Here is a 27341-nt window from a genome sequence, read left to right on the forward strand (position 1 = left end):
GAGTGACCCTCCCCTACCCCCCAGCTGCTTTAATTCACACATGAATTCATGTAATAATTACTGTATCACCGAAGTGTTTGCAAGTAACCTGGCAAGGTAATTTTTACTTTCTTAGCACACAGTGCAATTTCTGCATCCTCAGTTTGATGGACACCTCAGGAGAGTGCAAAATGAAATTGATAAACCTGTTTTCTTCCCCCCTGCTGTACACACCTTTTTCGTATTCCCCTTCCCACTGTTTCTGCAATGTGGTGACCTGAAAACTCGGCTGTCTTCACGGCTGTTTCTCACGTTGTTCCCAAACAAATTATTTATAAATTAAATCTTTTTTCACCTCATGTTTTCCTTCCTGTACTATTTAGAAACAAATTATTTACAAACTAGATTACAGGGAAAAAAAATGCCTAGGAGTTAGTAAAATATAATATTAAACAGAATTTCTAATGCTGTCTTTCTACCCAGGGAGATTAAACACCTTACTACTTCCCTTATCACAAATTCTTCCTTGGTGTTCAGAGTCATAAATTGAATGATATTTTCTTTTTTTTCTGAAATATAGTTTCACTAGAAATTGTAATTGCCTTTTTACAAATGTAAGCAGAATGGCATTGTGTTGGAATTAGGGGAGACGATGAAGCTGAGAGGTGGTTTCTCCAGGCTCTCGAATCTTGCAGAGATTGTAATTCTTCAAAAAATAGAGTAGAGATGTCATCCTGGCATGCCTTGGCAACATCACCTTTTGCAGATGCTCCCTGCATGGGTACGAATTGTTTCAAGGCTTATGTGTGTGTTGTGTCTCGGTTTGGAGGGAGCCAGGCTGTCAGAGCATTATCGTGGAAAAACTGGAGCTAAGCAAGTGCTGTGGCATAGAGGGGTCCTGGGATCAGTGATGTGATCTGTGGCATTTAGGTTTGCCGAGCCTTTTCATGGATCTGATGATAACAGACTCATGGAATAAAATTCTAAGTGGCAAACCAAGTTTTACTGGAGCCGTGGCAGATATTTCACCTGAGGAGATTATATGGTTCTGTTCAGTGGGTGAATGTGTGTGCTTATATTGAACACTGAAATAAAATCAAAGAAATGCTGTTGATTTTATGGGCTCTATCACTATTGGGAATGGATCTTTAATTATGACTTGAGTTACAGTAACGGCTAAGGGCCCATGTGCGGATTTGCAGTCCCACTGTGTCAGGTGCTATAAAAACATCTAGGTTACAGCAGATGAATGAACGAAACTGGTGATGGGAAAGTGAAGAAGATTAATAAGATCACATTAAATCAAAACTATCACAGTTCTTGGCTAAAAATATCTCTAATCACATATGTTGTGTGTCCTACACACATACAATATTGCCATCTCCTTTTCTTGGCTGTGAGTCAGAAGATGGCCATGCCCTTGGCTGGAGCCACACTTGGTGCAACAGGTCCAGCTGGTGTTCGCAGCTTGAATTTTTGTCACCTTGAGAATAGGCTCCTGGCAGCATTTCAGAGTCCATGTACCCAACTTCTAATTTATTTTGGAAATCCTACATAGTCACTTTGTCCCTCAGCACTAGGAGTGATTTGGGAACGTTTCAAACAGCAATGCTGCTTATTTATACGTTGTAAGGTGATAGGAGGATGTTGCAGTGTGGTTATTATACTTGGGTACAAAAGTCATGTGAGATGTCAGTTCGAAATACAGAGATGCTAAATTCATCGTTTAGTGCTGCTAGATCTGGAGGGGATCCAAAACTGTTTCATCATAATACTCATAAAAATGATGGGTAGTTATTAAATATCCATTCCTGCAATACAGTACAGCTAGGAAACCTAGATATTACTGTGTTTAGATCTTTTTACAGATTTCTTTTTAATTTAGAACTAGTACTGGGTTTCATTTGTAGCTGACACAGACTGGCTTTGCTCCAGTGGAGCCAATGATCTGTGTCAGTCAATGCTAGCTGAGGACCTGGTGCCTTCTGCACTAAAACTGTGGAAACCCCATCATCTGTTAAAGCTAACAGTTAGGTGTAAGGTGCAGATGGCATTCATTTTCTCCTACTGGCTTTGTAATAGAAACATGTAAGACTGAAAGCTCTATCAAAGCATAAAACATGCAAGGTTTATTTTTACAAAGGGCTGAGTGTTACAGATACACACTTTTCCTCGCTCACTCTCAAACACTCCATTAATGCCCAACCTCAAAGCTTTTGCATATGTGCACTCTGCAGAAAACTGTGAGAGGAGATGGAGCTGCAGGGCTGAAATGAGTGGCTTTAGGGCTTTCATAAAAGAGCCTCCCAGAAATGCAGGGCAGAATACCGTGTCCCATTGTGTGCAGGGTAGAAGATTTTTCTCAAGGTGCTGGGGATTAGACAGCAAAGATGTTAACTGTTATTAAGTCATTGGTCCCTATTAGTAAAAGCGTGTATTATCAACAGAAGATGAAGAAAAAACATAACATAGTTGTCTTTCACCACCACAACAGGCAGGATGGTTTTATCCCTCTGAATCTTTCTGTTGGGATATTGCAGGAAAGCCCATATACACGCAATGCCTCATTTGTAAAAAAATACAAAGTTTTTATTCCTCTCACTCTAAAGTGTCACCTTTAGCATCTGAACAACTGAGTTTGCTGTAGCCTCAGGCTCTCCGAGTCTATCTGCAACCCGATTGCTATTCAGCATCACACTCCAGCTGGAGCACAGCTCAGGGTGGCCTGCAGCAGCAGGAGGGGAGGGAGGCGATTGGGGAGGAGAAGGAAAGGAAAGAAAATAAATTAAAAAAAAAAACTAAACAAAAGTAACTCAGCCTGAATTCAGGGTTGAGAAGGATGCAATTACGTGCTTATTATCGTTTATCCGTATTTGATACCGCCTAAGCTCTTTAGTGATTGAGGTTTCCAGTGTGCCAGGCAGGATACCAAAGAAGATTCCTGCCCATGAAGAACCTCCATCCTAAATTTGAGGCAGGAGAGCGGCAGAGGATCCAGACAGGCGGAGGAGTGTGCTGAGACAGTAAGGCAGTATCGATCAGCAGTATAACCAGAGGTCTCAGCAAACCTCCTGCTGTAACCACTGCAATGCATCTAGCTTACTGCTGTTATCATTGAAATTAATATTTCTTTTTATGCAATATGAGGTTAATAATCTAACTGTATGGGTTACCTACTCTTTATCTCATTTGTTGTACTGTTTAGCAGTTATAATATCCAGCAATTTTGTATTATAAAGAACTAATTAACAGCAAGATTATTTTTCCACTGACCGTCATACGAGTTTTTGCCAGGGACAACAGTGTTCCCATACCTTAATTCCTCAGCAAAATTTTTTATTCTGGAACATGTTGGGTTCTTTTGTTTGCGTTTAGGATTTTTTTGGTTTGTTTTTTGTTTTTTTTACAGCATGGTAGGGGCTGGAAGAGACCTCTGGAGATCATCTTGTCCAACCCCGCTGCTTGAGCAGGGACACCCAGAGCAGGGGGCACAGGAACGCGTCCAGGTGGGGTTTGAATGTCTCCAGGGAAGGGACTCCACAGCCTCCCTGGGCAGCCTGTGCCCCTGCTCTGGCACCCGCACAGGGAAGACATTTTTTCTCATAGTCAGATGGAACTTCCTGTGCTCCAACTTGTGCCCACTGCCCCTTGGCCTGTCGTTGGGGACTACTGAAAAAAGCCTAGTCCCATCATCCTGACACCCACCCTTTAGATATTTATAGGTATTGATAAGATCCCCCCTCAGTCTTCTCTTCTCCAGGCTGAACAAACCCAGGTCTCTCAGCCTTTCCTCCCAAGGGAGATGCTCCCGTCCCCTGATCATCTTGGTAGCTCTCCGCTGGACTTGCTTGAGCAGTTCCACGTCCTTCTTAAACTGGGGAGCCCAGAACTGGACACAGCATTCCAGATGTGGCCTCACTAGGGCAGAGTAGACGGGGAGAATAACCTCTCTCAATCTACTGGCCACACTCCTTTTAATGCAGCCCACAAGGGCCCGGTGCTGGCTCAGGGTCACCTTGCTGCCCACCAGCACTCCCAGGTCCTTCTCAACAGAGCCACTTTCCAGCAGGTCACCCCCAGCCTGTGCTGGTGCATGGGATTGTTCCTCCCCAGGGGCAGGACCTTGCACTGGCTCTTGTTGAATTTCATGAGGTTCCCCTCGGCCCAGCTCTCCAGCCTGTCCAGCCCTCGCTGGATGGCAGCACAGCCTTCTGGTGTATCAGCCGCTCCTCCCAGCTTGGTATCGTCACCGAACTTGCTGAGGGCACACTCTGTCCCTTCGTCCAGGTCATTGATGACTATGTTGAACAGGACTGGACACATTCTGAAACTGATGAGCTGACTTGCCAGAGACGTACACTCACTGTGCCATGTCGTGAGGAAAAAGTTTTAATTCAGAACAAGGCAGCCTGAGGTGAAGGTAGAATACATATTCCTCAATTAACTGTGTGTTGACAAGCTTGCTAGAAGATTTGTCATTTGCTGTGTTTGTAAGTGTGTAGCATTTTGGGTTATTTACTTAAAATTTAGAAGCAAATCAAAAAAAGCAAGAAGCAGAGCTTGCAAGAATGGCAGGTATGGAAACCATACAAAACCTTGCTATAAGTCCCATCCTACCACCTCTGAAGTCAGAAAGGGAACTTGCACCTGCTTTTGTTTCATACCATTAATTTCCTTTTTTTTCCCTTGTTACACTGGTATAACTGAGCTCAGCCTCCTATCTGCAGCCATGGCCCAGTGTCACCTGCCCCAGCAAGGGCCCTTGCATTCAGCACGTGTGTCCGGAAAGTTTATATGCCAGTATAACACACCTAGGTTTTGTTGTTATTGTGCAAATGTAGCAACTCCACTAAGAGGAAGCTCCGCTAAGGACTAAGGTCCACAATGACCATCCCTCTATTGGTCCTTCAGAGATTTTGGTCCAAGATCTGTAGCTTTTATTAAATAATACCAATACTTGACAAGTGATGTCTATATTGTTCTTCTTTCATTTAGCAATATAGACATGGCTATTAAAAAAAAATCAAAGTTGTGCCTGATGAGTTTTTCTTTTAGCAAGCTATTATGTTATTCTAATATGGCCACCGTGCTGGCAGACTTTTGGCAGGCTTCAAATGAACATGCCAGAAATAATTTTGTTGACAGCCTCTTGGATTGGAGCACATCCAACCTTCATCCATATCATGTCAGTACAGTGATTCTTTCACAGACAGGAAAATATGTCATCACAGATCTGTATTTTAGAGTCTTAAAATACTGTAGAAGTCTGGATTTATGGCTTGAAAGTCAGCTTCACAGGGGGGTAGTGTTATTTTTCAATCATAAATGAAGATGAAAGTGATAACATTTACAGTTTTTAATATGCGGCATCAATGAAGTGCGCTTATGTTAAAACCTGTGGTAACATCTGTTTTACTTTCCTAATCCAAAAACAATTAAGGTTTTATGTAAGAGAAGGAAGGGGGTGGAAAATAAACAGGAAAGAAAAAAGGAGAAAATCCAGGCTGAAGGGCTTTAGCTTGCATGCAGAGGTCATGCAGGAGGTATGTTAGCTCTTCGTGAGAAGCAGAGATCAGGTGACTCCTACTTATAAGTGACTTTGTTTTAATATTTCCTTTCATGCTGTTTTCAGCAGTATCACTTCATCAGAGTAGACACTGTGCACGCTTGGTTTATTTCCATTCGTGTAATACGCTCAGGTTTCAGTAGTAAAACCAAAGTGGTATCTTTAGGATTAACAGCCATAGTTCATGAGGGGTATCTGCTTGCTGTTTGGTTCAGATCTCTGTATTTACACCTGCAAGCTGGGACCTTTCAGGAATAGGCAAATTATAGCTTTGTGCTCTGTGTTGGAAACAAACCCTTTGAGGTGCCACTTCAAGAACATTATTTTCTGTGCTCGAATCTGTACCTGCCTAGGGCTTAATTAAGCACCTTCCTGGCTTCACTCCCAAGCGCAGAGGCTTGCCTGAGCAATGTGAATAGGCAGCTGATGTCCGCTCGTGGGAACTCCTGTTGAAGAGGTGGGAGTTTGCTGCCAAGGGCATGGGCTATCATGGGCTGGTGGTGAGGCTGCAGTCTCCTGGAAGTAAAAGCTGGTCACACTGACACAGCAACATCCCTCTGGAATTAACAGGAATATACATAGGAAAGATCTAAGACGTGGGTGCTAGCATATATATGGTACTATGTGTGTGCAGCAGATTTACTGTAAGTGATTCCGTCAAAAGAGACTTCAGATGACTGAGAACAAAAAAGCTGCTTTCCAAACCTGTGATGAATAAAGCTGTTTATCTTTCTTTGAAATGTCATTTATCTCTTCTTGCTTTTTATCAGGAGAAGTTTCCTGATGGAATTTTTAAAATAAAGTGAAAGCATTCCTTTCTGCTTCCTTGCAGTGTATTAAACCCCAAAGTTTTGTTTATGAACAGTTTTCCTCCTCTTGATACACTAGAAATTCCCAGTCTGTTTTGTTGTGATTTTGCTCAGATATTGATCGGATGACTGAAGAATTAATGGGATTATGATGTGATAATGAATTCAGTGAAAGTATTGATGTCCTGAAATCTTAAGCACGTGTGTGGATTTGTGTCGCCCTGGGAACCATGGCTGGGGAAGGCTCCCTTAATGCACAGTTTTAAGCTTTTGAACTACATCTGGGTTTGTAGATCCAATTCAAGTCTGTGAACTATTTTTTTTTTCAATTTTAAAACTTCTGACCATTACGGGGGCAGAGGGTTGTTAGATTATTTTCAGGAAAGTGACTGTTGCTGCCAGCCCCGTAGCGCTGCCTGCGTCTTACCTCTGTCCTTCAGATACTGGTAGGGCTTGGCTGGGGAGAAGCACTGTGCTTTCTCAGCTGCTTCTCCCCAGTCCTCCTGTCATCCCTTTAGGTCCCACTGTGCCCTGCTGTGACAGGAAGAATATTTCTGCCACTTACTAACAAGACCTGGATTCTTTTCCTGGCTTTATTTCTTGATTTGTATGTGACCCCAGGAAAGTCACAGACTCTCTTCTGAGCCTATCTGCACCATTTGAAAAATGAGGACCATAACAGTTTCCTAAAAAAGGTGTTAGAAGACTAAATTAATTAACATTTGTATTCATGCTTAGGGTGAAGCCGCTATAAAAATGCAAATATTTTTATTTTTTCTGTTTGCTTGTGGGCAAAATTGCTTTTCTCAAGGCTCCTGACCAAATTTCATATTTTTCTCCAGTAAGAATAATAAACTATAAATTTGTTCCTTGTAATTATTTTTAATTTTAAACAGAAAGCCAGGTGCAAATGAGGGAAAGGCAAGGAGGGGAGGGGTGCTAACCTCTACCCCTCTTTGCCGGAAGGAAGAGAATCATCATGTCCTTTCCAGAACTAGAATAAATAATGAATTATAGATACTGCCTCAAACCTCACATTCCATTGCAGATTTATAGCCTCTGTAATGGACAGATCCCCAAACATATAGGAGGAGCATCTCAACATTATCTTATTTTGTAGTGTTTTCTGAAATCAAAGCTGTGATCGGTGACATCCCTGTTCAGGCCATGTTGCTGTGTATCAGAAAAAGTTACAGTAAGTGAAACAAACTCTCTGAATCACTGAAGAACTTAGTCTATTATAAAGCCTTTTGTTTTCCTGAAAAATATGAAAGAGAGAAAAATCATTAAAGAAGTACCCACAGGCCTGTCTTAGACCCACCATCCCTCATAATCAAGGAAATGAGGCAAAAATTTGAAATTGGTGAGGTCACAAAGGAGGAGGAGCATCCAGAGTTGTTCTGGCTCTGAGGCCAGATCCTTTGAGTGAATTCAGCGTTCCAGGAAAGTGGATACAGTTCCTGGGGATGCTTCAATGCGTGCATGAAATCACATTTAATGCACAGTGCTAAGGAGAATCCAGCAAAAAGCATGAAAGGGATAAAGTGCAATAAATATTTAAGATATTGTGAATGCAAACACAGCACTTCATAAAAACCTCAGTCTCGAGAGCAGGGGTGATGTATACATCATAGACGGAACATATGGTACAACCGCTGTGAAGTCAAAGCTAATCAGTGAATAGTGATGGAGCTTTTATTCTAAAGTTTTAAGGACGTGATTAAATTTAATGTATATGCTAGCTGTGAAGCCTATCCTCATGTCCTTAGACCTACCAACCTAGGAATGCATGCAAGATGCCTGCGAAGATGTGATGTTTTCTGGGAAGGCAGAAAATTCACCATGGGGATATCCGTATTGATTTTTATCTCCGTACATGCCCCTGTGAATTATTTGTCTTCCTGTATTCTTCTCCGGCATCTTATTATAAAAGTTTCTTGAAAGTTACTGTAAAGCTCTTTATTCCCAGACTTAATGAGGCTTGGTAGGAAATTGGCTTTTGATAAGTGAGTTTGGGCGAACGCTGGTGGGGGTGGCTGGTGCCCGTTATGTGAGGAGGTGGTGGGAAGCGCAGGTTACATTGCCAAGCATCCTATGGGTGCATTCCATTTATTCATTGTGTAATCTGACTTGGCGTGGATTCAACTAATACCGCAATGTATTATGATGGCATGAATTGTATTTGGCTAATGGGCTTCACCCACCATGGTAGCAGGGTGATTGGTGGGGTTCTGCGGACATATATTGCTGTTTGGATTCTGCTGTTTGTCTCCTTCTCTAAGTGCCTTTTCTAAATGTTCATTTTCCTTTGATGTTTCTAGGAGCTGGTGGGGAGTAATCCTCCTCAAAGAAACTGGAAAGGAATTGCAATTGCCTTACTTGTTATTCTCGTTATCTGCTCCCTGATTGTCACCTCTGTTATTCTCCTGACACCAGGTATTTATAACCTTTAACTCACTTCCATTCTGTTTTTCTTCTGTAATTGTACATTTCCAAGGGTAAAGGGATTGCAAACTGACTGTGAAGACAACATCAAAGGAATTATCCTTCCTGTTCTTTAGCTCGATGTGAGCTGAGTTCGAGGCCATTCTTAGGTAGATTGTTTTAGAGTTTTACATTTCTATTCAAACGTCAGGGCTACTGAGCTGAAGGTACAAGGGTGAAACCTCGTTGCCTAAACATAATGGGGAGCATCATTTTAGATGTGCCAGGATGTGGGAGACACCTACACAGGGCAGTCCATTAGGACACAGGACTTCCTGAAGCTCATGCCCACCTGGAGCAGCAGCCGCCAGTTGGGTGCCATATCCTAGAGCATCTAAAATGGCATCAGAAGCCTGTGCTTAGGCACCTAAATCCTATCCTGTTCAGCTGTACTGATTTTTAAATCAGACCATAGAGTTCCAGCTTAACAAAAGAATGTGCCAGATAGATAGCATCCAACCACAGCAAATAATTAGCAACTTCCCAGTAAGGGATTCTTGAAGTTAATCCCCTTACCAAGTTTCAGCAAAGTTCTGTGCATGTAACCTCGGTAAATTACTTCTCTTACAGTAGCTGCTGAGGTGGTAGGCTTGAATTTTAATGTATATCATTATGATTATTGATTATCACATATTTATACAGCCCTGTAAATTTCCATTACTACTTACAGGGTAGAAATAATGTGCTTTTGCAGCTCTGAGACGCTTGTGATCTGAATACGAAAAGACAAATGAGAGAAATGAGAGATAAGACATAGAAAAGAGAATTCAGTGTCAGAAAGGGTGAGCAGCTACAAAACACAGAGAAGGCAGAAGGTCCCCTGCAGAGGGATGTGGAGGAGAAAGAAAGGGGCTTCTTGGATGAGTACCTGTGAGTTGTTCTAGCTACAGCAGCATAGAGAGCACAGAGCTGAGGAGGAGAACGGAAGCAAGGGAGAAATAAAACCAAAGGAAATGGAGGAACACAAGACAGTGAAGTGGAAACATGAGACAGAAGTTGTGGGGCAGAAATTTCTAGCTTGTAGCGTGTGAACTGACATACAGTTCAGCAGACCAGGGCCATCTTCCTTGGCATAATTCTTATTCCACAGTCCTGCTGTATGGTAGACTGGAGACAGTGGTAAATCAAGAAATACAGGACTGCACTGAGTTAACTTAAAAACAAGTGAAACAATCACTACGTTATCCTTCTGGTTATTTATTGTCATGCCATGTTCTGTTTATTTCATGCTATCCTGAAGTTTTCAATGTAAATGTAAGTAGCTAATGGTCATGCCAGAGAAATTAAGTAATTGAATTAATTAAGGTTAAACTTAATTGAGGATCATTTTTTAAATTACTTTTGCTAGGGTTCAGATTTATCACCTTTGAACGGTGCAGATCATTTCTGAGATGTTTTGGAGCATGGTCTGTGGACTGTACTCACGTCAGGCACCGTTTATTTGCAGTGACAAGTGTCGTCCCTTACCCATTAGGTACGGAAATATCGCCTTCTATTTTACAGAATCGCAGTCCCAGACTTTTCAAAAATGCATGCTGAAGCCTAGATTCCTAAACCCATACTTGTGGGCTTCAAGAAGCTGTCTGCTCGCACTGCGTAGATGAGAGCGCCACTTCCATTGAAGAGCAGGATTCTGTGCAGAAGGATACATGGGCAGAGGCATAAACATACCTGTCCAGTCCTAAATACAGTCTAAATCACAAGTCTTTCCTTTTACAAGACCACTTGAAATAATGATTTCTTTATAAGGATGGTCAGAATGATATCTGGTGAGGACTTAGCAGCTCTGGTTTCAATTCTGGGCTCTACTGTAGACCTCACTTAGGACTTCTCCTGAATCCTACTCCCACTTCTCCATAATAAAATCATACATAAAATCACTAATGACTATTATGACTATAGATACCGCAGTGCTGTTGTCCAGGTAAGTGCCTAGACAAAGAAGGTGTAGCGCGCGTGTACGTATGCACACAGGTATAGACATAAATCACACAGTTACTAGTATGTACTTAGCAACAATTCCAAATAGCACCTTTGAGAGAGTCTCTGTGCTTAAAACTTAGGAATATGAAAAGTAATTTTCTATGCTAAAATTTCCATTCATGTTTTTTAAGATTTCTAATTACCTGGTTTGCTAAAACTGGGTTTGGGTTGTTTTATTCCCTGCTGGTGTTTCAGAACTGTCCCCTACGTGCAAATACAAAAACTCTGAGCTCAGTACTGCTTCTGGTTTTATTATGGATCCAGACTGCTTCATGGTGAGACTCTGCCAAGGGTAAAATAGATAGCTTAGGTTGCTGCTGTGGCTTGGCAGCAGCTGAGTTTAGTCTTCTCTTGGGCGACTGGCCCTGGAGCTTGTTACGAGGATGCACTCTGGTACAGGGTAACAGGAGGTTCATTTCACAGGCATTTCCCACCAGCCAGTGGTAAGTGAGACTGAGGCTGGCTTGACAAACATAAACAGTATTACATTGCTAATCCTGACTGGGGATAGAATGTCCCAGCAAGGCACGAGTGGGGAAGATAGAAGGGCCTGTCCAAAAGGAGAAGCAGAGTCTGCATTTACCTGCCATTAAATAGTTCACTGGAAGAATACATGATTATCCTTTGGTATTCGAGCTGAAAAATAAGTGATGGATATTTGAACAAGAGGTGGGGAAGGGACAGGAGGCCTGGGAAAGAAGGACGAGGAGCAGTTTTGTGCATGTTCATGGGATAGGGAGCTGCTGTCAAATGTGAGAGTGACATCAGAAAAAAAAAAAACCTGAGCTCTCCACTAGAAATGTCTCAAGCAAGGTGATGCAGTCTGGCACAGCAAAGCACGGTGCTTGCAAATACTTCAAATTTTTAAAGTCTTTCTTCTGATGGTAATGTTGGAGTCCAGCCTGACGCTGCCCTGCTAGTACAAATACCCTTCTGAATTTTATCTCTGAATTCCTTACCTGTACTTGTCCATCTTGGCCCTCTCCCTGGCTGGGAAACCATTCTTCTCTGAATATTTTGCTGTTGTTTTGAAGGCCTGTTTTGCAGTGCAACACCAAGGCATGCAATATAGAGACACTCTAAACCCAGTGCTGAACATCATGTTCTTTTCTCTTCTCTTCTCTTCTCTTCTCTTCTCTTCTCTTCTCTTCTCTTCTCTTCTCTTCTCTTCTCTTCTCTTCTCTTCTCTTCTCTTCTCTTCTCTTCTCTTCTCTTCCTACAGAGAGTAATTTGGGGCATGTATGGGATAAAGTGCAGCATGCAGGCTTGTAGTCTGTGTTCAGACAAAGAAGAGGTTAACTTGATCCATAATTTGCATCATGATGGTGGTATTTCCTAATACTGTGGAAGTCAGGATAGTCTTGTGTAAGAACAAGTGGTAGCGTGGGGAATGGGGGAGGCTTGCTTAGCAGAACAAATGCTGATTAAGGTATTTAATAGTTGAGGAAAAAAAGTATTTTAAAAGGAAAAAAAGGGTGCTAAAGGTCCCTTCCAACCCAAAGCATTATATGACTCTATGTTTCTATGTTTTATATATCTCTTCAAGATTCTTTTGCAAAACAGCCAAAACCTTCTTTAAAGAAGGTTTTAACTCTGGATTCAGCTTCAGAAAGGCTGAAATCCCTACTGGTTTGGGTTTCTCAGAGGCAGGTCACTCATCCTGGTTTAAGATTAGCTCCTAAACTGGGAACAGTGCTCTTTGCATTCAGCAGACATTGTAATTACAATAGCAGTGCTTTATTGCTAGATAACGCTTAGGTCTTATTTTATAAAATCCTAATAAAATTTCAACATTTCTATGATTTGTATATCCTTTGGTATTCTAGAACAACATTATTGAAAGAAGGAGTAACTGCTGAAAGCTTGCATTTTGTTACCCTGTAGTGTAGCACATGCACACAACTGCCTACGCTGAAGGACTCCGGTTTCGTGTGCGAGTCCTGCCGTTCCACCCACCTTTGAAAAATGTGAAGCTATTTATACAAATGATAAAAGTGTGGGAATGAGCCTTTCCTAAATGGCGGTTGTTCACTTGTCACAGCATATGGCACCTGTACGGGTCCCATCCTAGCAGCGTAGTGTCTGTTTGTATAAACACATGGATAGTTTATAGTTATGCGTGTGTGTGCACACACACTCATATATATCAAAGCTGAAGGGAGGACCCAATCCTACAGAAACTTTGACTAAAAAGCCTCCCCAAAATTCCATTAGACATTTTGCTAAGGAAAAGGCTGTTTGTAAATGGAGGCAAAATAGGACTTTTTGCGCATCTGTTCCTGATATTTAAAGCTTCCTGGAGATATACTTCAAATTTGCTCCTTTCAAATCTGACCTTTAGCTGAAAAAGAGAAAGTACACCCAAATCCACATTAATTTTTTTATAACATTCATAAGAAACATTCTTCAGAGATGGTACTAAGGTAGTCATTGTATAGCATTAATTCAGAGCATGCTGTCAGACAGCCAAATTTTTTGCCTAATAAGCTTTGTATGACTTTTTCTAGTCAGGAAGAACAAGGACATATCCTGTGCCTGGCTGTGCAGGAGTGTAATTTGTTTGTTCACCACTGTTATATATAAACATGTATTATATGCCATTAAAAAAAAAGGGATTTTACACAAGGGCATGAGGGTGCTGTTTGCCTTGTCTGGCCACTGCCTTTTGGGTACGGGGAGGTTGTCTGGGGGAAAAGGAGGCTCGGGTCTGCCCAGGGATTGAGCAGCTATGCTGAGGTCGGAAGGGAGCTCCTGGCATGCTGGGTCAGGTCTGCCGAGAGGTGGATGTTCGTGGAGACACTCACCCATGTGCTTGCAATGCACAATAGGCCACGAAGTGTGTGAGAAAAGCATCTGACACTGACCTGTAGCTGAGCCCCAGGGATGATGGAAAGAATGGTGGGCACCCAAAGGTCACTGAAACCTTCTGAGCCATCAAGCAGCCTCTGAGCATTGCTGCAGTTGAGAGGAAGCTTGAAAGAAAGTATTGGTACTGCAGAGGCAAAACTGGCAGGGGCGTCGGCTCATAGCCCTTTTCTGTTCTGGAGAGCAAGGTTTGATCAGTTCAGCCCATGGCTTTTGGGTGCGCGGACTTCAAGGACAAGGTGCAGATGGATGAACCCGAAAGGTCTGACCAATACAGGGTTGCTGTCATGCCCTTAATGCTGAATCAAAAATAAAACGAACATGGCTTTCACTTGGTTCTCTCGGCATGTGTTTGCTGTTTGGATGGTAGGTTTCTGACTTGGCACTCAAATCACAAGTCCTTGTGCCACCTGCGCTGCTGCCGTGCTGCTGTGCTGTCAGGCCCTGGCTGGCAGCTGCCATCTGGGTCTGCTGGCCGGGGGGGACACGCATGCAAAAAAGGTGGCAGCAAGTGCTTGATCCTCTCCTTTTGTAAACCCAGGGAGGCCTCAAGGCCTCTGCAGTTGGGTGTGTACACAACCTGTGTCCACCAGCTGCCTTAGACACTCTAAGGCATGCTCAGAGACAGCTGCTCAGGAGAGGGTGGACTACCTGAGGTCCGCAATTGAATTTCTTCCTCTGTAAATGTCTCCACTGGAGCCAGAGGAATGGAGTAGGCTTTCTTACTGAGCACTCTGACTTACCTATGTGTTAGATGAGAGGTCAGTAAATCTGAATTCTTTAGTAAAAAAATAATTGACTGATTGATTATTTAGTTATGTGTTTTCTCCCCAGCTCTATGGCTGAGATTAATGTTGTCCATGGTTCATTATGGGACCTGTTGCAGTTATTACAACCCACTGCAGGAGGCAGTGAGGGAATTTCAACAAGAAACATGCCTTATGGATGCTCCTGGATGTGCTCTCCCTTAGGAGGGGTTTGAAGTGCTGTGAGGTATGGAGGTGGTGCAGCTCCCAGACTGGCTGTCTCCATCCTGCACAGAAAGAGGGAATAAGAAGGGATTCCTACTCTTCCCCTTCCTAAATCTCCAACACAGAGGTTTGCTTGTGCCTGTCCTTATGCCCCGATGGTGGGGAGGGTGTCCATGTTCCTCAGGATGGCATATGGGAAGTGGCACATCAAAAGCTCTAAGCCCAGGGCTGTATGTGGGCTCCAACCTGCTGTTCTGCACCACCACTGATCTCCCCGGGTATCCAGTGCTGGGACCTTGCACCATGGTGGGAACTTAATTGGACCAGTTTCCTGGAGTTGCTCTATTTTCCATTTTAATAAATAAAATTATGCAGAAGAACTTGGCATAATGCTGTCACACAGAGGGATTTGGCTGCGGACTTGTATTAATGTGTCTTGGTCTTTGGAAGCCACATTGAGCAGTGTGACTGAAACCTCAATCAAACCTGGAAAAAATATGAAAATTGAAGAATATAATTTAATTTGGTAAAAATGATAGTTTATATTGAAACACCTTTTAGTGAAACAAAACATTGTTCATAAGTAATTTTCAGTAGTCTCAAGTAGCTCCAGGGGCTTCAATTTAGTGTAGTGAAGAAGACTTTTTCTCTCTAATGGCTTCAGAGAGTCTATTTCCACTGTTTCTAATCACTAGTGTGTCAATGTAGCACGTTTAGCACTAAAAAATGTTAAAGATAGCGAAGGCTGCATGATACCAATAGACCTCAGGCATGAGGATGCTGTAGTGAGGAGAGATGCTGAAGCACACATTCGTGATGTGGAAAGACTCAGAATGTGGCCTTCCATGTTCCTTTAAAGAGTAAATGTGTTTCAACTAACTGAAAGGTTTCCATGAAAATGTTTTATCAGTAAGATTTGAGTGTTGGAAACAGAAAGTGACTGCTTGTCGTAACAAAAATAATTACTGTTGGGAGAACAAAGGAAGGAAGGAATATATTAATCAAAGTTGTTGATTTCAGTTTTTCTCTAAAAATTTCAGCTTTGAGAAAACAAAAATCCATTTTCATAATAACTAGGCATCGGTATAGCATTCTGTGATGTAATGTACATACTCTTTGTCTGTAAGGCCCAAGAATCCATTGGTTCAACATAAACACTTCAATTACAGTCCCAGGAGCCTCTGTGCTGTGTTTATGAGAATTGCTACATAGCGGAGAGGTGGTGATAGAAATTAGAAGGTATAATTTTGGCACAGGAGATGCTAGCTGTGGCAAACTTCAAGTGGTTAAATGCATGCCTTGTTTTATTTGGTTTGACTCATACGTGTTTAGTCTTGATGGCATCCTAGATGAGACAGATTTTCTTTTAACAATAATATATATGCAGACAGAACTCAGTTCTTCATTTTCTTCAGATTGTGCTTTGCATCAGAAATTGGTTGGCAATCTCTGACTGAATCACGAGAAATGTGGAGAGGGATGTAGGAAGGACAGCAGAGGAAGATGTACAGAGGGTATTTCTTTGTGGGAAAAGCAGAGTGCCACAGAGCAGAGTTAGGAAGAATGAACAAAATGAAGGGCATCGTTTATGACAAGTTGGTCTTACAACATCATAAATGGGCAGTCTGGTTCTTCAACTTAAAAGCTGTCGAGGTTGCCATGTTTGCAAATGAAACTCTATATCCTTGCACTAAAAATGAAAATTAGTATGGGCCAGCTATGCAACACCTAAGGATTTAGGGTGATGTCTCAAAGATTTCAAAAATATTTCTGCAGTCAAGTGTCTGATTCCCATGGAAAATATTTTGTGAATTCCCGAAGTAATCTGTCTTAGCCCTGATAAGGCTAAATACTTTTCCAACACTAGTTCTGCATGACAGTTTTTAAGGAAATATAAATATAAAAACTTGGTCACTTTTATTTTTTAAAAATTTAACTAATGATTTCAGAATAGTCTTAGTGTTAAGTAGCTTTAATTCTCTTTGGAATAATCAGCATTATATAGCACTATGACATCTAGAGGTGTGTTTTTCATTACTTTTAAAATCTTTTCTGATCAGGTTATATCCAAAAATGTGAGTTTTGGACCTGTCTTGGTCTTTTTGTAGTCGCTGAGTCCAGGCATGAATAACTACGAGGTTTCTGTTTGTGAACCACTACGTAGTCCTTTTATAACACTGACAATGGGAAGGGACGTATGTGTGACAGAAGGCTTACTGTGGACCATTTCCAAACGAGATATGACATGGCACTATTCTCAGTTGCTGTAGTTTCAGATCCATTTCAAAGTAGAAGTAATGGCAGTTTGTTTTCAAATGTTTTACAGTTGAAGATAACAGCTTGTCTCAGAAGAAGAAGATAACGGTGGAAGATCTCTTCAGTGATGATTTCAAAATTCATGACCCAGAGGCTAAATGGATAACTGGTGAGTGAGGCATGAATGTGTCACAGAGGCTTGGCTTTGGTTTGCTTCCTCACTCCCTGGGCGTCGCTTTCTTTCTTACTTCTTTATTTCTCACTTCTTTATTTCTCCTGTTCTGTATTTTGCTCCTGAAATTACAGAATCAAGGAGTGGTTGGGGTTGGAAGGGACCTCAAGACATCACATTGTCCAATTCCATGCTCAAACAGGGGCAGCTAGAGCTGGTTGCCCAGAACCATGCCCAAAAATGCAATCCTCAAATTCCTCTTCCAGCTTTCCTCCTGATAAATATGCAAACACTACTGCTCTGTTATTACATTTTTTTTATGTAAGGCTCTCCAGTGGGCTCAGAGCTAGGCATTGAAAACCACAGCCTTTGTCCCAAAGAGCTTCCTGCATTCAGTAGGTGACGTAGCACGCGTTTGGAAGAAGTGATTGGAGCACTATCAAGTCATTATTTTACTGTAAACAAAACTTCAGGTTTATATTTGCAGCAGAGAGATGAAGCATTGCTAAGCAACGGGCAAACAGTGGTCCAGCAGCAGCTGGGCTGGTGCTTACACACAAGCCATGTGCTCTTTTTATCCTCTGCTGCCTTCTGTTTTCTAGTCAGGGGAAAACCAAATAATACTTGAATTAATGCACGTAGTATTTGCTGGAATAGAGCGGTTTTGGGGGATGTAGATTCCAGCTCTCAATAGAAATTGCTGCAGTCTGAACAAGCTTTGGCAAGAATAAAATGATTTGCGGTATGCCATTCATGTAGGTTCCAGTCCAACTTCTATTATAGCTGAAGTTATTAGTTTTTCTTTTGAATTTAATGGGGAACTGGATCGAATCCTTCCTTGTGTTTGGCTTTCCTTGTCTGTTATGCCCATTGGGAACAATTTTAACACCTGTAATGAAAAGAGAGAGTGTTAAAGGGTAGTGCTGAGTTAACACGTTCTCCAGCTGCCCTCAGCACAGCTGGCTCTGACTTCTCCCACCAATTCAACTACAGGGGAAAGCAACTGCAGACGATACGCGCCTTCACAAACACACCTGCCGATGGCAGGAGCTCTTTTTCAGGGTAAGAACTCTGGGGCAATGGTGTTTTTGGTAACTACTCTCTGGAAACAAGGGTAGTGGAAATATTAGCTGCATTGCAATTTAGAATTATTTGTCTAGCATCCTTTTTAGCACTGATATCCCTAATGGCCCTAATGAAGGAACAGGTGCTTTATTGAGACCTTTACTGCTGTTTTATTTATCTGCTAGAATATGAGGGAATGATAATGAATTAAGTTTTTTGCAGGAACAGAGAATGAAGTACTGCCATGGAGCTATGTACAACACCCCCCCCCCAACGAGTGGGGGTCCACAAAACTGCAGTCTTCTGTGAAAAAAAGCAGTATTTCCAATGCTTTTCCAATTATGATCACATACCGGTGCCATATAAACCGTGTAAGACTCCAATCTTGAATATTTTAAAATCCATCTCTGTCCTCCTACGTACTGTTACTGACCCCAGCGCAATTTAACATCAGTCTTGCCTAACCTGAAATTATTAAAATATTATTTCTGTGAAGGACAAAGCACAAAGTAGTATTATCATACATGCATAGATATGTTAGAAGGGTTTGTTCTGTTGCTGTGCTACTAATCCCACTGATACTGATAGAGAGATTTTATGAAGCCAATAGATATTCTGTAGATTTACCCAAGGGCAACTTTACATTTAAGGGCAAGATGCTAATCTGCAATGTCATTCATCCAAGGACCCAAAGCCATTTCACAACATTAATTACTTTTCTGTATTATAGTTGCTTTTCACAGCTTTCTTTAGCTGTCTAAGTGGTGAAATCTTGATTAAGGTCCCTGATAAGGAAGATGAAAGACCAGTAGTGTGTTTCCCAAGCACACATTGCTATTGGCCACTTATTCTCAGTTTTTATAATGCAAATGAAAGACACTGAAAATGCCCAAGCCAAACTAATAAAACTTTGTATAACAAGAGTGCTGTAATGCCTTAGCAGAAAAATTGCATATTTAAAAATCGCATGTTTAAAATTCTGTGTCAACTACAAAATGAGTTGACGGTTGGTGAGGAATCCAAACAATTGTTAAAATATAGGTAGCTGTTGTGTATCCTTCTTCCCATTCTTCTCCTATTAATTTTATAGCAAAACACCATGGTCATTCAGAGATCTGCAAAATTCAGTCCTCTTGGCTCTTTAGAGCTGTTTCCTTCCTTTCCCTTTCATTATTACAGAAGATTGGAGTTTGGTAGCCTCGCCAAAGCAGCGTGTTGCATGTTTAGGAGTATGTGAATTATCTGGGGAATTTACTTCCAAAAGAGTTCAGTTAGAAAAATATCTGTGTTCTTCCCAGTGAGTGAGGGCCTGATTCAAACCTGAAGGAGCAAGGTCTTTCCTTTGACTTGAATGAGTCACTTAGAGCAAGTGTTAAAATTAAAAAAAAAATAAATATGTCTACTCAGGTTGGCACTTAACAATATGCTGAAAGCTCACTGAAACTGATGGGATGAGCTGATGTTTAAGCATTTTTTTGTTTCGCAGTGGGGAAGTGGAAAAATAATGTATTTCTGAACAATAGCTCTGTCATTCCATTGATTTTAAAGGAGCAAGGGGAAAAAAAAGACAGAAGAGAACCATTCTCCAAGCTGACATAACTACACGATTACAGGCTTTCTCTAAGTTTTCCATCGCAACTCATGGCTGGTTAGTGGATGCGTTTGCATCTTTTTTATTGGAATTGCAATCCAATTTACTTTCATGAAGAGAGAGAAGTGCCAAAAATGGAACTTTGAACCTCTTACAATTTCTGTGATGTGGCTATAATTTCAAATTCCAGTTTGCATCTTTACCCAGTGGTTTAGGGAGAGTAATGAATACTTTGCTTAGTTAGCTGCTGTTTTCTACTGCCCTGACCATTGTCGTCATTGACACAGCTAAGAGCTTTCTGGGGGGGAGCAATGCATTCAGAGACCAGAACCGACTGCTCCAGAGTTTATTTCTGTTTCCACTTCCAGGGGCTCCTGTCGCTTAGATTTGCCCTGCAGTGTAAGTAGATGCTGGATTTATTGTGAAGGTTTCACTCCTACGACAGCATAGTATATAGCAGCATAGTATAGTACATATGGTATATTATAGTAGGTATAGTGTAGTACATAAAGTTTGAGATTGTGCTGGTGATCAAATGGCATCCGGGTGCCCTGCCGCCCAAGTGCAGAGACTCTGAGCTGCGCCTCTTTTCCAGCCCCATCCATCCCTTGCTTCTTCCTGTGCTCGTCTGCTCATAGCTCAGTGCATCGCATCCTGCGCCGGTCTATTACCACCCTCGATTGTGAACTTCCCTTTACTGTACAACTAATTATGTTGTCCATATGCTAAGCATGCATGTGAGCTCCAATTAGCAGCTCATTTCAAACTGTATATCTTAAATGTTATATTTGGACATTTCCTCATTTCCATATCATCCTCCAAACACCATCCAGAGTGTCCTGTGCTGGCCTTTTGTTAGTCCTCTCACAGATGACAGATGGCCCACTCATTAGTCTAGTCTCTAACTGCTCAGCAGCTCTGCTCTCAAGCTCCACATTACTTTGTAATTAGGCTTCAAAATTACTAGGCTTTTCCTGTAATTCCTCTCACACAGGATTTTAGCTCAGGTTTCTGAAAGGCTCAGTGGGATGCTGCAATGTTCCTGTAATGGTGGGCAAAAACCGGGATAAAGAAGGGTACCTGCATTTCATGCTGAAGAGCAGCTCAGTCAACTGATTTGTCCTGAAAACAATAATTCGTATACATTACCTGGACCTGGCCTGAGAAGCCGGTCGGGTTATGAGTGCTGTCTTTGTGGGACTACAGACCTGCCGTGTTTCCTATCAGATGTGAACCTGACCCCCTGTTCTTGGTTCCCTGCCCCTTTGCATCTCACAAGCACTCCTCCTTTTCACGGGGAGGCAGCATCATGCCCAATGTCCAAGTAAGCAGTAGAGCATGAATCGTGAACACCACTTGCGGAGACTTAGGCTTATCTTCTGTCTTCGTACTTAATGGCAAATACATTTAGCCCACACTGAAAGTGCTTGGCTGCTGTTGTAGTTAGAAAAACATGATAGCAGGCTATAATATAGTGCCTGTGGTTATTGCAATTGATTGGATGCAATGTGCTGTCATAACTTACCTCCTGGAGGATGTTTTTCCAGCCTTGCTGTTGGCATCTTGCAGGACAGTGTGTATGTAGCAGTGGCTGCTGCCAGGATATCGGGCTCTAAGTTAATGGCTGGAGGCTCCAACCAGGAGCGCATCTTCTTTGTGCTAGGCACTGGCCAGACACAGCGAGACAGTCCTCGCAGAGAGGTTGTAGCCACATGAAAAGAATAAAGGTTGAAATTAAGATGACAATATATTCAAGCAGCGAGGAGCACTGAGGCACAGGATGCCAAAGTACACGTTTGCGGTCATTGGAAGTTGACTAAAAAGAAATGTGATAATCAAGCCCTGCTCTCCAAAGTCCCTGCTCACTTGCTTTACCTGCAACACTGGAAAAAAAGTATTTATTCTTATCCAAAGAGGAATAGTGGGTAAATCAGCAAAAGGCTCTGAATGGCATTTTCAGAAATGGCTCGGTTAGTTGGAAACCTGCCACTCAGTGGAAGTCAGAACCACTGCACACCTAGTTTGCATCAGTGAATGGCAGCTAGGCTTTTATCTCAAAAGTCCTTCTGAAAAATGCCCTAATAACTAATATCTAAATATAATAGAGTAATTCTTATATCTTTGATACTGCAGCACATATATTTTATTGCATGTTTTACTAATAACATCATAGAATCTCTAGGCTCTTTTAAAGTCTAATACTGAATTTAATGACCTAGAACTAATAAGTTTTATTTACCGTGGTGAAAAAAAAAATCATTGTGTAGTAACTGAGGTAATTTATTTCCGTTTACCTTTAGTAATAATGCTCAGATCAACAATACTTGGATAGCCCAAATGCCCACAAGTCTATTCTGTGCAGCGTAAATCCATTGCACTGTATTGATAAAAGCATTGATGCATTTCAAATGATGCAGATGCGTGCAGAGTAAATGAATTATTTATAGTTTGCTTTGCATAGATATTAAGAACTTTGTAAGTGCTAATATTTTTCACTGTGAAAAAGGTTTGTGTTAAGGTGCTGCTTTGACAGCCCTGCGAGAGAGCTGGTACATGGTTAGCTGGAGTGCAGGCTTCTCTGGGCTGCTTGTCCATGGACCAAAAAATTGCCTGTTTCCAAACGACCACCTGAATCGTAAGGCAGCAGAAGCCTTTTCCTTGGCAAGGTTGGGCTGTTGGCATGAGAGAAAAACTCATCTTTCTGTTTGTGATGAGAGGAACAAAGTTATCTTCCTGGGGCACTGCGGTCTGTGGTCTTGTCTCGTGTGTTTGTGGTCTGCATTAGGAAGCAGCTACACCCTTGAACCCAGGTGCTGCCAGATGAGGGCCAGACACTCGCCCCCAGTTCCCCTCTTACGTTAAGTGAATGTAAGCTAGAAACTGCTCACAGGTGGTTTTGTTAGTGTAGATCTGGTGAAGGCATAAAGAAAATTGAGTTTCTCTATTGGGATATTTGCTTCGTTGCCCACCTTGCTAGACAGAGATACTAGTTAATTAAGTTCAAAGTGTTTAAATATGTGTTAAAAAGGCTTAAGTGAATTGGTTTACTGGTCTTAATGGTTTAAAGAAAACTTGTCCCACTCCCAATTCTGGTGTGCCAAACCTCATATCCTATCTCATGGCAGCTTGGTTGTGCACTATCTTTGTGAGTGCTCTAGCTTTTCAAATGTTCTTGAAATATTTTCTAAGAGACACAGCAGGTTGCCTGGAGAACAACACATTGGTTTGCGGTGTTTAAGGCTTCAGTGTACTTCCAGCTCCAATTGCAAAGAGCCCCACAAGCTCGAGGGGCTGTAAGGGAGTCCTTATGCTAGGGTAAAGACGTGGCTCTAAAGGAAAATGCTGTGTGGACCGAAGGAAAATACAGGGAAAGGACTGAAGGACTCTCTTCTGGTCTAGCACTTCATGGAAGCGTGTGGCAACGCTGCTCGCACACCCCCATGTGGAGGTTTTGCTGGGGATGGCCTTCAGAAACACTCTGTTGTGATTCATGAAGACATGCTAGTTAATGCTAGTTAAATAAGCACACAGTGAACTTCTGGGTGGTGTTGGTGTCAGTGGAAGTGTCCATGTGCTTTAGAGACAGTTGGTTACTATTCTTAATCTTCTTAATCTAAACACTTTAATGAAGTGACATCCTATGTTGCCAAAGCAGAATGAATAAGGGCTCATGCTCTGTTACGACTGCCACAATGAGAAAGAAGAGAGGAAAATGTTAAACTTTGAACCACAATTTTGATTTTGGACCCCATCGAGGATCATCTTTTTCAGAGATTTCTGCATATCTGTGTTCTGAAGTTGCCCTGCTCCTGCCTTTCAGCTGCTGGGCAATTGCCTAAGTTCAACAGTGACAGTAACCTGTTCACTAAAGACAGGAAACCTGGGAATTAATGGCTTTTTAACATAGTGTAATAGGCCATGGAGGAGACCATTTCTGCCATGTAGCTCTTTTGTTCATTACTGCTAGAGAGAATGAAATGAGAAATCAATTTGGCTCTTTTAAAAATTAATACAGTCTGCAGGAGCAAGCTGGGGAGGAGCTGTGTACCTTGGCTTTAGTAGCACCTCCATGCCCGGCTTGTCTGCAGTGCTGGGGTGCTGGTGGGGCACACATGCTGCTGTTAGACTGAGAAAATCATTCTTTGGCGTGTACAGCAACTTCTGAATTTGGAAGGAGAAATGTACTGGAGAAAGTCCTGTTTGTGAAATATGTCACGCCCTAGAAAGGAGAAGTAACATTGAAATGGTCAAATAGCGGGGTTTGTTTGTAGGTTTTTTGAGTAGTTTGATGTCTTGAGGAGGTCAAGATTCTCCTATGTGCCTAAACCTATATGTAGGAGCCTCCATAGGTAACCTAATTCCTCCAAAGCCTGCTGAACTCTAACCATTGTGTGTTACTGACACCTGTTGAGCCTCTGAGCCAAATGTCCTCCTGAGGTACCAAAATAAGTGGCCTCAGACATTCAGTGTGATAGCTTTATATTTGTTACATCCCTGTACCATGTCAGGTTGAGTGAAGAGTCCAGCCCAGGGACAGGGCCGGTGGCATGAACGTCACCTGTGAGAAGTGTCGTGAAAGGGAACGAGTGATGAGGAGGCCATTGGCAGCGTGATGCTGCACAGGGAAGATGGGCTGCAGAGTCACTCGGGGGAGAAGCCCGGGCAAGTTGGGAGAATCCTGGTGGTGGGTGAGGAGGAGCAGGAGCTGGACTGGTGCAATGGGTGAAAATGAGCCTGGAAGTCAGTACTGTGATATTGCCTGAGAAATGGCTTAATGGCCTAAGACGAAGAGCTGGAAAATACATTCAATTGCTAGGGTAATATCAAAGGGAACAATTAGTAAATCAAAGATACCTGGAAGAGGCAGGAGATGTCCTTGGACTTCACTTCTTGTCTGGGTTGTACTAACACCTGCTCCCAGTAACTGCCTAATTCTGTTCCCACTGATATTTTTAAAAAGAATAGGAAAAATAGACTTCCCTGCTGCAGGCAAAGTGATGGTCACACTCTTATACGTTGGACCAGCAAGCTGGTTTCCTATACATTTTAGAGCCATTGCCAAAAATAGATTCTCCATTTCCCTTTCAAGCCCGGCTCCACTAAAATTAGTGCTTTTCTCTCAAAGTAACTCAGAAGCGAGGTGGTGCCTCCTGCCATGGCTGTGTCTGCTAGTGAGGAGCAGCTTTGGGGAATAATTTAAAGCTGTAAGAGGTGTGAAAACTAGGACCACTTGGGCTCCTTTGTGCGTTATATTTGTTTGCAGATTTGAGGTAAAAATTCATGGGAAGTAGGTAGAAGCTGCCCTCTTTGCTCCTCCCCATTGTCATGCTTTATGTTGCACCAAGGTGCACAGCGGCGTTTCCCTGCGCTATTGCTGGTGGCTGCTGCAAAGCTGCTAAATACAGTGCTGGGTCCTTTTACCCTGCCAGCCAGGCAGATGTACTGCAACTGCACCCACTTCACAGGGGGGAGCCTTCTGATTAAAAAAAAGAGAACAGCAGGAATGGGAACGGGAAGGAAACCACATGCTGCCATGGGGAGCTGCCACATCCATGGGGGACTTTTGAAGATGTGGCTCACATCAGCGGTGTTTCTGCTGCTGGAAGAAAAGAAATGCACACGGCAGTTCTGCCTACGTGCTTAACAGTTTGAATCCAGTTAAAAAAGGATCTTGTTTTTTTCATCTTGTTCAAAGTGGTTTGAAATCAAAACGCCCTGCACTCCAAGCTGGAGGAAAGGCACTGGTTTTACAGGGGTTTAACTGGGAAAGGGATTAGGTGTTCTCTCAGTGGGTGTTAGTTAAAAATCCAGGTGAACAACTAGAGGTACAGTGTGACACCGCTAGATGTGCTTCCCCAGTGATGGAAATTGTCTTCGATAAGCCTGTAAAAGGATGGTCGTAATCGCAACCCAGCTGGTTGAATTTGTACTAAAATACAAGTTGTTGGGTTTTTTTCCTTTGCCTCTTCAGAGGGAGCACAACACCGAACAGAGGAGGGAACTAAGGAAAGCCATACATGGCTCTTGGGTGATGGAGCAAGCCAGAGGCAGCCGCGGGTGGTGGTCTTCTCCCATGCCCAGGAGGTCGGCAGCATCTCACCATGTGGAGCGTTGCTTTGGGAGGGAGTGAGAAATATATTTCATTTAGATCCAGCACTGCTCAGAAAATCTGGGCAGGTAGGTGGGGAATTCAGTTTTGAGCTGTAGGAAAGGAAGATCAAGAAAGGGTTTGTATGAACTTGCTGAAGGTTTTCCTAGCAGTCTGGCTGGTGGTAAGGGTGGAAAGGTTTTGGGAACTGAGTATCTAGAGGATGAGCATCTAGGAAAAATCAGAGGGAAGAAATGAGGTGCATAATTGCAGGATATGCTGGGCAAGAAACACATTCAAAGGAGGACTGTATATGAGTGATGGAGAAAGGAGAGCTCATCAGGGTGTTTGGGCCTCTTTTTAAGCAGCTGATCCCGATTATAACATACTACTAATACCTTCAATACAAATTTCCAGAAAGGTTTATGTCTTTTGACACAGTCCATCTTCAGGTGCTCTCTATTCTGTAAGAGGTCAGCTTGCTTACCTTTTTTTTTAAAAAAAATTTTTCATTCTGCCCTGTTTAAATTTGATTCCTTGTTGAAGATTTTTACTTGGTGCAAAGCAAATTCTCCAACCTCAGTAGGTTTCCCTGAGCTTGCTCTGCTGGTCTTGGATGCTTGTCGAACATGGAGTGCTTACCAAGGATAATTAGAGCAGTATGTACTTTTCCATTTGTTCCTTTTAATGAACATTAAAGAAATATATGCTGAGATACCAGACAGGAAATACTGTATTTCTGGTGATAAAACTTTATATCAGGTATTTGTAATTGAAAATTTAGCAGGCAAAGATTTGCTTATCTAAGAAAGAGTCTCTGGTGAATTTAGATCTCCTGACTGTATTAAGCTGCTGAATGTACAAGAAGCAGTACTTTTTTTTTTTCTTACAAGAACTAGTACCAGACATATAATTCATTAAAAGAAATTTAGAATGAGATAATTATCACTGATCAAAGGAATATAATTATACTTTAAAATGTAGATATACAAATCTCTTATCAATGAAAATTCAATTAAGAGCAGAAGAGACCAAATCTTTGCCTAGCCCAAAATCCTGTTTCCAAGAGAAGCTATATGTGTGTGCACAAGGGTGAGTAAGGGCACGGTGAGTTTCATGCACTTTTTAGGTTAGGGAATCACCAGATCTCCTGTAGTTTCTCTATTTAGTAACCCCAAATGATTTCTAGTCACTTGCCAAGTGTCAGAGCCTCTTGCATCCATCATGTCCTTCATCAAGTAGTTTCACTGGCCTAAGACCTGTTGCATGAGGAACTGCTTCCTTTTGCTTGCTTGGGAGCTTGCTTCTATTTGCTTTGCCTGGTGGCCCTTAGATCAGTACCTTGGATCATCCTTGTCATTTTCTGAATGTTTTCCATCTCTAGGATATAATTTTAGAGAGGGTGGGATGGGAACTATCCACAAGGATGACATGAGAGTATTGGAGTTGGCTTCTCAAATGTGTTCAAATGATTTGAGTTTCATGGTACTTTAAGGCAAGTGCATACATGCA

General features: G+C 42.1%; 1 protein-coding gene across 4 annotated transcripts in view; it reads left to right on the plus strand.

Moving 5' to 3' along the window:
• DPP6 (dipeptidyl peptidase like 6) overlaps nucleotides 1-27341 on the plus strand; it is a 578451-nt gene that overhangs the window by 382274 nt on the left and 168836 nt on the right. For all 4 annotated transcript variants that reach the window (XM_075082347.1, XM_075082346.1, XM_075082349.1 and 1 more), the window contains exons 2-3: nucleotides 8676-8790; nucleotides 16984-17082. In XM_075082347.1, coding sequence (XP_074938448.1) covers nucleotides 8676-8790; nucleotides 16984-17082 — 214 coding nt within the window. The remainder of the gene's footprint in view (nucleotides 1-8675; nucleotides 8791-16983; nucleotides 17083-27341) is intronic.

This window comes from Phalacrocorax aristotelis, chromosome 2, assembly GCF_949628215.1.
Source record: "Phalacrocorax aristotelis chromosome 2, bGulAri2.1, whole genome shotgun sequence".
NCBI lineage: Eukaryota > Metazoa > Chordata > Aves > Suliformes > Phalacrocoracidae > Phalacrocorax > Phalacrocorax aristotelis.